General features: G+C 34.0%; 1 protein-coding gene across 2 annotated transcripts in view; it reads right to left on the reverse strand.

Annotated features, from left to right (window-relative positions):
* The window catches only part of Uvrag (UV-resistance associated gene), a 67225-nt gene extending 59022 nt beyond the window's left edge, over positions 1 to 8203 (reverse strand). For both annotated transcript variants that reach the window (XM_089649409.1, XM_089649410.1), the window contains exon 1: positions 7927 to 8203. In XM_089649409.1, the coding sequence (XP_089505535.1) occupies positions 7927 to 8001 (75 nt within the window). In that variant the 5' untranslated portion in view covers positions 8002 to 8203. The remainder of the gene's footprint in view (positions 1 to 7926) is intronic.
* Positions 8204 to 12344: the final 4141 nt, after the last annotated feature.

Raw genomic sequence — 12344 nt, forward strand, 5'->3', positions numbered from 1 at the left:
AGGAACAGTGTCCTATATTGCTGCAGGTTGAATTTGACAGTGTCAATGTATTAGTAAAACACTTTTTCATGTAAAAGACTAGGTTCCCCTAAAAACTCTCTCTTGCTCCAAAACAATCAAATGTTTTACCTTTCCTAAAGAAGAACAGGAACCTGTATCTAGTGTATTAAAAAGTGTTTATTCATGGTGTACATATGAATAAAGTGATTCAGATTGTCTCTCAAATAACAGTGTTTAATTTAAAAGGACCCTCCAATTAATAATATGCATTTATTAACAGTTATCATGTGAGTATTCCACAATCAGGTAATAAAAAAATTATATAATTAGGTTGCAATCGAAATTAATTAATAAACCATATAATTTTGCTTCTGATTGTGATAAACGTATCACTCTAAAATTAAAAAATACCTCATTCTTCTAATACGTTCAGTCCTCCATTAATGGAGGACTGAACGCAGTTGGTGCTAACAAAAAATTGTCCAAAGAAGCGAAGTTAGCAGTCCACAATGGAGTGCTGGTACCTACCCTGATGTATGGAAGTGAGGCATGGAACTGGCAAAGAAAGGATGAAAGTAGATTGAATGCTGTTGAAATGAGATCCCTGAGACGTATGTGTGGTAAAACCATGTATGATCGTGTGAGGAAAGTGGAGATCCGCAAAGAGTGCAAGGCTGATGTGAGCGTAATGAGTAAGATCAAGAAAGGGACGCTTAGATGGTTTGGGCATGTAGAGCGAATGAGCGAAGTGTAAGGAGAATATACAATGCAAATGTGAATGGTAGTAGAAGTCGGGGACGCCCGAGGAAGACATGGCACGACCAAGTGAATCAGATACTTGAGTCGGGCCATGTCAAGAGTCAGAACAATAGAAGAGTATGTATGAGACGATGTATGAATGTGAATGAGGCAAGGAGTGTGTACCAAGACCGTGTTGTTTGGCGGTCCGTCCTCTCTGCATACCCCTGCGAAGAAACGGCGTGATGGTTAGTTAGTTAGTTACAAATGAATTTATGCCGCCGTTCTTACAATAACAGTTGGTTGTGTAATGGTCAACATAAATGCCTTCCAAGCTAGTCCTGGGTAGAACCCGCCCACCTGCCACCAAAGAGCGAGTGGGTTAATTTTCATCAGCACCCGGGTTTCGCGACCCAGAAAAGATTCATTTTTCAAATGTGAAATCATCGTTTTTATAATAATAATAATACTCCGTTTTTGTGCAAAATCACCTCAAGGGCGCTGTACAAATATACAATACATTTCTACAATGATCTATGTTATTATTAACTATAGACTAGTCCAACTATTATCAAGTAATGTCTAACAGATTGCATCCATTGGTTCCTCGATAACTAAAACAAAGCTATATGTACAATGCATTTGATTGATGAAAGTGATGCTAGAATGTACATATGTTATTATTCTTATTTCTTTATTTTTATAGAGGCAGATAATAAACAGTACCATACTTACCTAGTAGGTTACTTGATATTGAGAATATTATGGTACTTACCCTATTTGCTTGAAGAAAGTTTGAAAAAAGAATTTTCTTTGAGATATTGATGTCTTTTTGGACAATTTGTATAATTCCTGATTGAAAATTTTTTAAATAGTTAAAAATATGTGATTTATTATTAAGGCGATTCACTACGTCGTGTAATATTTTAAATTGAGCCGCTATCAATAACAACCCTTACGTAGATGGCGATAAGGTTTAAATTCCCGCCACCATCCGCCTGTTTTGATTTATGCAAGAAAAAACCATGGCCAAAAAGTGCCTTTTATTTTATTTTGTGGATGTTCAGGCATAAATATTTAATTTTTTTTCGATCATTTTATAAATAACTTAATTTGCCACATTATACAATAAAATCATAACCGAAAATGGGTTCGTAAGTAGGAGATTTTGAACTTTAAAGCAGTTTTCATAGGCTTTTACATTATTTTTTTCTGGGTTTATAAAAAGACTTATCTAAAAAATACTCGATTATTTCAAGATAAAGTCCAAGATGTATTCTACTCGCAGTATTTAATTAAAGCATCTGAAATATTTCTAGGTGACCAAATTTTCAAACCAAAAACACATGATTTTGCATTACTACGTATGGCATCGCATTAAGTAGATAGGTATTTATGTATCGACTTACAAATGATATCATTTCAGAGGAAATTTTGGTTTCTATTTATTAAATAATAGAAAATTAGAAACATACATTTTAGGAAGCGTCTGTGGCTAGGCGAGATAGATAGATGTATGAGTGAGCTAGCGGGTTCCCAGCACCCGGGGCTTGCAACTCGAGTGTAACGGGGTGAGCGGCCATAGAAGATGTATTTTGTAGACCGTTTTACTTTTATTATCTTCTGCTACTTTCTTTCCTGTGTGATCTTTGAACTATGCATATCTTTCGAATATTCTCTGTACTATGCAAACATTTTGTATTTATTTTTTCTTTACGGATGTGCAAACACTGCTATCAAAATATAAATGTAGCCTTCATAAAATATCATGTAACCTAAGAGTAACAATAATGATACCGTAAAATAAAAAAAAAATTATGCAAACATTATTTATTTCGTACACCCTTTTGTAGTCCTATTGCAGTATCAAAAAGAATCGTAATAATCCACGTGCATGTAACTCGAGTAACTGAAAACTGAAACTGCAGTGATAATTCATTTCATTCAGTCTAACCATCTCTATTTCTGCGTTGCGAGAATGAGTCTCACGTCACTTGAGCCCGGTCTACACAATTTCACATCTATGGCATGGTCTAACAGTTACAGGACCTATTATCTACCTAAGTGAAATTAACCGGATGACGGTTAATCGGGTATCGGATCGTGCACGACCTGGGGCTCTATTCCTGAATCGAGGGCGCTCGTAATCGCCGTCGAAAGTACGTACGTTGGTCGTCGTTGCTATTCCCGAAATTGGTCGAAGGTACATACTTCGACGCCAAACGTCAAAAGTCATTCCACAAAACAACTACTGGGTCTAACCAGTAGAAACAGGGCAGCGAGTGGTAGGTTGTTGGCGTTTCTATGGAATTGGCTGTCAAAATCTAGTCTAGCTGTCAATTTTTGTTTTACCGCGCGAACGTTCGGACCCGCAAAGAGGTTTATAAAGTTATACAATCCTATTACAATTTTACAATGGCTAATTTACCAGCGATGTTGGCTACAATTCACCATGTTGAGCAAGCTGAAGCGGCTGCTTTGAGACCCGCAAGAACGTTTCATCAGAGGGTCGATTCTTTCGCCGATACGACAGACGAAGCCTTCATAAGGATTCCGCAAATGTAAAAGTGGGTGAAAATTTCCCACTTACTAAGTCTTCATCGGAGCTTACAAGCTCAATTAAGAGTTGCTTTTGGCAATTTGTAATATGTCCCGCAGCCATTTCTGTTTTGAATAACGAATAACTGTTGTCTGTTTGACAGTCACACCATAGAAATCCCAAAAACATCAGGAACATAGACAATATTCACAGGGGTGCCAATATAATCATCTCTTCTACCAACTTCGACTGTTCGACGCTCAAGAATACGTAAAATTGAAACATTTGAAAAAGTTAGTCGCGACGACTAGTAGTTTTTCACTCGAAGACGGCGCATACGAAAACGATTGATCCTTTAACTCCAGAATCGCAGGCCTGGAACGGCGGCCAGCGGGGCAACCGTGAAACCCACTCAAAGAAGGAGTTTAGTCTGGTACAAGTAAGTAATATAATATATACCACGATTTTTTTAATACATATCCGGTAATATTCAATTGAAAATGTATGCATATTTAATATTGATCGTAATTGAGAGTTTGGGATCTTCTTGTTTTGAGGAAATGGCTAAGATAACTTAAATCAATTATTCACAACCATAGATATTCAAATTAATAGACGAGCGCGGGGAGGCAGCGTGACCGTCCCACTTTCGGTGATTGGTTAATATTAGTTTACCAAAAAAAAAAAAAAATTTATATTTGACAAGTTCAAGTATTTCACCTAAAAATGTAGACAATTTGTCTCGACGCCATCTAGTGAGAGAGTTAGCACTTACAATGCCTTTCTCATATAAAATAAAGTTGGTTGTTTTCAGGTGAAAAATGTAACAAGCAGTAATTGTTGAATGAAACACTAGTATATATTGAATAATTTCGCGGGTAAGAGATAAGCCGCCATAGCTCAGTGGTCAGAGCTGTCGACCGGAAATCGAAGGGACACGGGTTCGAGTCCCGTTGGCGTCATGTATCTTTTATCAGGAGATTTTTCAATGTGGATGAGTGTTTCAGGCGAATAATTATTGCTTGTAAAATAATTGTTACCCTTTGTGCTATGCATAAAAAATCTTGTCTTAAAAACATTAGTTTACCAAAAAAAAAAAAAATAATTGATTTATATTTGTTGCATCGATGATATGTTGTGGGAGTTTGTTCCAAGCATCCACTACTCTATTTGCAAGGAAGTGTTTTCTAGGATTAGATGCAAAAGGTGTCCACGGAGATTTATATTTTTATTAGTAGTGAAGATTTCTTGGATGCTAGGGCAACTGTAATGTCCAGATAAAATTTTGAAAGTCTCGATCAAGTCACCCCTTTCTCTTCTTTCTTGTAAGGTTGGTAATCTTAGTTCCTTGAGTCTATCTTCGTATCGTAGATCTTTCAGAGCTCTTGATATTTTGTCTCTGTACTCTCTCTAACAGATTTATATCCTTTGCGAAGTAAGGACTCCATATTTGGAAAGCATATTCCAGGAGAGGTCGCACATATGTTTTATATATTTTTAACATCATGTACGGTGTTAGGTCAAGGAAGGTTTTCCTGATTTGGGGCCGTTCAAGTATTACGTAAGCAGATTTATTACAATTATTTACCCCCTCTTCCCCCTTGTCACCAAAAGTAAGCAAAGCTCTTACCCCCCCCCCTCCCATGCTTACGTAAAAATTGGCACCTATATGCATTTTTCTGTTAATGTATTCTGTTTTTTAAGCGAGTACCTTAACGTATTAATTATTTGTGGGAATCCCCGAATATGTATTCGGTTTTCAAACATAGACAATGTGTGGGTTGCCAATGTGTAAAAAAAAATTACTGCTGAGCAGTGCTGACGTAATCACTATCTCGACCCCCCCACCCCCCCATGTCATCAAAAATAAGCAAAGCAAAGACCCCCCTGCCCCCCTATAGTGCTTACATAATACTTGAACAGCCCCTTAGATATGTGAGTGAATTTGCTCTTTTCACAATTCCAGCGTGTGGTTCCCATTTCAAGTCCTGTGATATGGTAACTCCTAAGTCTTGTTGTAATGTCACTGCTTTTAGAGGTGTTCCATTAAGTTTGTAGGCACGTGTAGGGTTAGTTTTTCCAACATGTAGGACAGTGCATTTTTCGACATTGAGTTTTAGAAGCCAATCATTTGTCCATTGATATATTTCGTTTAAATCGTTTTGCAGTTGGTTGTGATGAGTGTGTGGGTTGGCAAAGAATTTTGTATCATCTGCAAAGCAGCTGGAGTCTGATTTTATTATATTATGCAGGTCAGCGATGTTACTTCCAGCTCTTCGACATAATACCCAGATTTCATGTTAGGAAAAGTATGTTAATTTGAAAGTCTACATTCACAACCAAGTTGCATTTATTGAAATGTACGCAAGCAATTTAATCAGTATTTTACAATTTCATATTATTATCCTTGGAGAAAAGTGAGATAAGAAATAAAATTAAGTAAATAAATATTAAGAGATTTTTTAAGGTTAAATCTCCGTTTGATCTCTTTTATGTTACTAATAATAATAATTGGATAATTTCAATCAAAAGTCACTTTAGCGGTGCTTTACACAGCTCGAGATAGTACTAGTAATTCTGTGAATAGTGACCTAGCGTTCAAAAAGCATGTTTCTAATTTTCTCTTTTTCATAAATCAAAACTAAAATTTCCTCTGAAATCGTAAGATTTGTAAGTAGCTACTTAAATATCCACTTACATCAATAATAAACCACATATTTTGTTATAATTACTAATAAGGAATGAGTTCAATTAATTAATTAATATTTTCTTAAAATTATGCGAGAGAAAATTTACAAGAAGATTTTCTTTGACTGAGCTTACAGGAGTCATGTTTTAACTTAACCTTTTTGCATTTTGTATGTCTGTAAATTTGTGTGTACATTTCGTTTCCATATCAATATGGTTGCCGTTTTAATGGATTTACGGTCATATATGACCGGGTGTCCATATTTTATAAAAGTATTTTTTTTAACCTTGCGGAAAAACATAATTTTTTTGAGATTGGAAAGAGAAATAATAATTTCTTTCCAGTTTGCCTAAAATATTTATACTGGAATCCATGAATAAAATCCTAAAATAGCAAAAATAAATTATTTATATTTCGCACCGCTATCGAAACAATCGGTTTAACTTTAAAAAATACTTCTTATTTTTTATTATATGAAAGAGATAAAAGTGAAGTTACAGTTTTCTTATAAATTTCCCAAACAAAACGAATGTGGATTGGAGTAAAAATGTGGTAAAAATGTTGACAACATTTTTCATGTTTGATATTAAAATTTTATTATTTAGAAAAAGTAGTGTTTATTTTAAATGCATACACCTGAAAGATAATTTTGTCTAGTTTCTAAAACAGTATTTGTTTTTATGGAAAATTAAAACACAAGATGTATATAGCACATTTGAAATACACAGAAAACATTGCAAACTGAAAAAATGTGATGAAAGTGCCTAAAGAAGGTTTAAAAAAAGAATTGTAATTAAGATGGTGACATTTCTTTGGACAAATTGAATAATTCCTTATTTGAATTTTTTTTTTAAGTGTTACGAAAAATATTTATGATTTATAATTAAGTAGGTAGGTATTTAAGTACCTACTTACAAATCTTATGATTTCAGAAGGAATTTTGGTTATGATTTATTATACATATAAGAGGAAAATACAAACATACTTTTTTGGATGCGAGGTGTACCTACTGTTCACAGAACTACTAGAATTATTAAGGCATGACTTGGTTTCAACTTAATTTCATCAAGAAATAAATAATTATGTGGTAGGAGATGGTAAAAGATGCATTAAGGTTCCATTTTTTCTCAATCAAAGTTAGGTTTGAAGGTTAGGAAATATGTATAAATTATTAAAATAACCCAAACTAAACCCTAAAAACCTATTTTATGCATGTTTACTTAGACCCCCGACTTAAATAGTTGTCTCCATTAGATATTTAAGTTAAAATCAAGTGTTATTTTTTAAAGAGCCTTTGCATTCAGTGGAATTCAACAAGTAAACCAAAAAAAAATATTTTGAAAATTTTGAAATATTTTGACAAGGCAGTGCAGTTGTGAGAGTGCAATATATTGATCATTTAAGTCGTAAGTCACTAGATATAAGTCATTAGTTATGTTATTATGACTCCTAGTCGTAAGCCAGCTGTTTTTATTATTCAATAAATATATTTTTACAGCGTCCTTGGGGTGATTTTTCATGAAAACGGCGCTATATAAATTAGACAAATATTTATTATTATGAAAGAAATAGTTATAACTATTATTATCTATAATGGATATAACATTTTGGAAGGTTTTGCTCTGAATTCTTAGATTATGTGGTAGTCTACTCCAAGCGCGATCTCTGAACTTAGAGGCTTTTCAACATTACAGAGTGGAAGATGCTCTCAGGAACGATATCACCGTTCAAAAACCAAACGTCACTTCAAATGGCATTTTATTGTATTTAGAGACAAGAATTTATGAAACCTCATCTTTCTCATTTCCTTTCTAGTTCCTTCAGCCTTACAACATGCCCTGAATTGGGGATGTCAGTCCCTCTAGCTCCGGGCAGCAAAACAATTGGCTTGATAGACATGGCTGTCAAAACGGATGAAATCTGAGATTACCACTATATTGGTTATTATGATTTTAATTACCTGAATTAGATTGCGGAGTCGCAGCTGCTGCGTAGCAAGGGGCGTCCATTCCCTACAGCGAGGTTGGCCGAACATTTTAACAAACACCTAACTAATCTAACCTACAAGGCAATGTCAAAATTATTATTATTAATGTCAATCACTACAACTGTAAACAGGTTCACACGGCCTTGAAAAGGAACCGTAGCCAAAAGAATTGCTGCTTTGACATGATTATAGTTCACAAGACGAGAAGATGGATTCACTGCACTGGTAAATTGACATTAACACAAACTGGGTCGACAATTTTACAAAGCAGACAACAGCAGCTGATGGTGATGACATTTGTCATTGTTAAATTTTTTCTATACCTTGTTTATTTTGATGGTGTTGCTAGTATGAAAAATTGTAACATTATGGCCAATGAATTTATTGTAATGCTGCCAGTAGTAAAATACAGCAGTTCTATTTACATTCAAAACTAACTCCACTAATTCCCCGGCGTTGCCCGGGCGTTACGCGGAGTTTTTATAAATAGATAGATTAGGCTCTGCCACACGTACACTTCGGAGCGGCGGTTTCACGCGCCATTCCAGGCCGCCGCGCAGAAAAGTAAAGTCCGAAAGTAAGGTAATGGTTTTACAGCGAATTCCATTGTGAGACTTTTCTGCGCAGCAGCCCGGAGCGGCGCGTGGTACCGCCACACCGAAGTATGCGTGTGGCAGTACCTAATAGAAGTTATAATTCATAATAACAAATGGCTGTAAGTGCTGACTTCACACCAGTTTTAAAGCTGGACACACACGACAGAGCCATTTGGCCCTGTAACATCTGAATCCATTTGTACACGGTCCAAATTAGAGGTTCAAACGCAAACGAGCGGAGCCAGGTTTCATCTGTGTCCAGTGATGCCGTGCTGCAAAAGTGAAAATCAGTAGTTATCAAATATTTATAGGGGCCAGTTGTTATATTTCTCGAAATCGGTAGATACAATAATTTCAATAGATTAAAAAATATAGCTAAATGTTCTTTGAATATTTTTAGATTTGAGCCGAAATCTGTAAATCTACCAACATTTCGGTGGAATGGCATCACGATATTATGTATAACTAAGTATCGAATGAACAACACGAACTTGTGAACTGAAAAAGTATATCCTGTAATGGGTGCATAAAATGGCCCGCTGGGTGTCTACTTGTGGCCCACGGAGTATAGGCACACTTTTTTTTTGGCCACCCATGTTCTAGAATTCTAGACTCTACCATGCGACTGTGTTTCCTATGCCGCACTTATGCCCAGCGTCGGGTAAGTTTTCCCCTATCGCTACTTTCATCACGTTTGTTCAGTTTGCAATGTTTTCTGTGTATTTCAAATGCGTTATATACATCTTATGTTTTTAATTTTCCGTAAAACAAATACTGTTTTAGAAACTAGATAAAATTATCTTCCCGGTGTATGTATTTGAAATACATATTACTATTTCTAAATAATAACATTTTAATATCAAACGTAAAAAATTTTGTCAAAAACGCTATAGAAAAATTGAGAGAAAACGATATTTCAAAAACATATTCGTTTTGTGGAATTTGTAAGAAAATTGTAACTTCACTTTTATCTCGTTTATAATAAAAAATAAGTAATAATTTTTTAAATTAAACCGATTGTTACCACATCAGAAGGTGCGGGTTCAATTCTATATGATTCGAGATATTTTCAATTTGTATGGATATTTCAGGCGAGTAATTAATGCTTATAATAATTTGTAATACAATTATATCGGTTTATTATTTGAGTGCAGACAGTGGTTAACTACAATTAAATGAATCGTTTATTTATGCATTACCAAAAGTATATTATAAAATACGCCATAAACACAGACATAATATTATATCTGTGTTTATGGCTGAGTTGACATCGCGTTTGGGTCCCACCCAGGCGTAGTGTGTTCAATTCATCGGCTGGCCAAGTCCCCCATCACAACACAAGCAAAATTTTCCGCTTACTGTGGTGGTAGTAGGAGATTTTCAAATATTGTCAGGTTATTCGTAACCCGGGAATGTTGGTCTTTGTTTTTAATTTTTCTTTTTTTTTGTGTCGTAAATAATAATAATAATGAAAACATAATTAATAAAAATAATTTGGCTTAGGTAATTAAATGTTTATTTAGTTGCAAGATTATATTGTTAAAACTGAATTAGAAATATATGTTCGACAAATATGACGTTTAATAAATAAGTCCCAGTGGTCAAGTTGGTTAAGACGCCTGTCCCGGTAAAACAAGAGATCCTGGGTTTGATTCCTAGTTGCAACCGTAATTTTTTCATTTAGATTATTAATATTATCCTTTTCCTCAATGAAATAATATTTATTTATTTGGATAACCAACACCTCTGCCATAAGTCATCCAAGTGTTTCGCTACATTTGATGACTTAGCAGGGTGCCCGGGTTCATGGAGTGAGGTTTGTTGACACAGGACCGCCAGATTCTTACCCGTCCCTCATACCTACCCGTTCCCTTCGCAGAACATCTACTCCTTTATTTCCTTAAAAATGCCCTGTACTCAGCATCCCCAACTATGACATATGCCATTATTTTCATCAGGATCTCCAGTATGGAGCTAATGTAAAAAAGTACACATAAACAAAGAATTTTGTGAACAAAATTAGAAAATTAAAGAAAGTATGTTTATTAATTGATTTATTTATTTAGAATTAGCGGCATAAGTGCCATTTGTATTGGCTATAGTTATTGACAATCATATTACCTACTACATAGAAAGAAGAGAGAAAAGAAAAAAAATTATATAAGCAAGCAAGACAAAAGAATAACAAGAATATACATTAGTACAAAATAAGAAAAACTAAACAAAAAAACATATTATACAGTGACCTCGTTAGAATATGTAATATTGCTAAAATATTTAATAAGTACAGCCTTACACTTCAATAGAGGCATAATAAAAACTTTCGCCAACATAGAAGTTACCGACGTTTATCTATTTTCACTTCGTTTATGTATTTTTCGTCTTTATACCTTAGAAGTAGGCGTATTCTTATTTTCTTAAAACAAACCTACAAACTATCATGTTTCCATTTGCCTTTTGCTTGCTTTTACATGTCAAATGGTGAAGGTTATATTATTGCTTTTAATATTCTATACTTATAATCTTCACAATATTTTTTTTTTATATAAACTATTTAAAATATGTATGTAAAATGGCAGCCCTCGATTTAACAGGCCACGATAACCAGTCAAACGCTCTATATTTTGTTAACAATACATATTCTTATTTTTGTACAACAGGTTTATACCTACAAATAATTATTGTATGCATTTACTATTTACTTGCAGTTATAATATGTCAAATGGATATGGTTATATGTATTATTACTGTTACTATTGTGAACTTACAATCTAATACATAGAACAAATACATAAAATTACATTAATCTGCCTTCTGCATTGCGCTGTATTATCAACCAATCAGAACAAATACATAAAATTACATTAATCTGCCTTCTGAATTGCGCTGTATTATCAAACAATCAGAACAAATACATAAAATTACATTAATCTGCCTTCTGAATTGCGCTGTATTATCAACCAATCAGAACAAATACATAAAATTACATTAATCTGCCTTCTGAATTGCGCTGTATTATCAAACAATCAGAACAAATACATAAAATTACATTAATCTGCCTTCTGAATTGAGCTGTATTATCAAACAATCAGAACAAATACATAAAATTACATTAATCTGCCTTCTGAATTGCGCTGTATTATCAACCAATCAGAACAAATACATAAAATTACATTAATCTGCCTTCTGAATTGCGCTGTATTATCAAACAATCAGAACAAATACATAAAATTACATTAATCTGCCTTCTGAATTGCGCTGTATTATCAAACAATCAGAACAAATACATAAAATTACATTAATCTGCCTTCTGAATTGCGCTGTATTATCAAACAATCAGAACAAATACATAAAATTACATTAATCTGCCTTCTGAATTGCGCTGTATTATCAAACAATCAGAACAAATACATAAAATTACATTAATCTGCCTTCTGAATTGCTCTGTATTATCAAACAATCAGAACAAATACATAAAATTACATTAATCTGCCTTCTGAATTGCGCTGTATTATCAAACAATCAGAACAAATACATAAAATTACATTAATCTGCCTTCTGAATTGCGCTGTATTATCAAACAATCAGAACAAATACATAAAATTACATTAATCTGCCTTCTGAATTACGCTGTATTATCAAACAATCAGAACAAATACATAAAATTACATTAATCTGCCTTCTGAATTGCGCTGTATTATCAAACAATCAGAACAAATACATAAAATTACATTAATCTGCCTTCTGAATTGCGCTGTATTATCAAACAATCAGAACAAATACACAAAATTCACA

This window comes from Hesperophylax consimilis, chromosome 30, assembly GCF_061612785.1.
Source record: "Hesperophylax consimilis isolate HC1 chromosome 30, BYU_Hcon_1.0, whole genome shotgun sequence".
NCBI classification, from domain to species: Eukaryota; Metazoa; Arthropoda; class Insecta; order Trichoptera; family Limnephilidae; genus Hesperophylax; species Hesperophylax consimilis.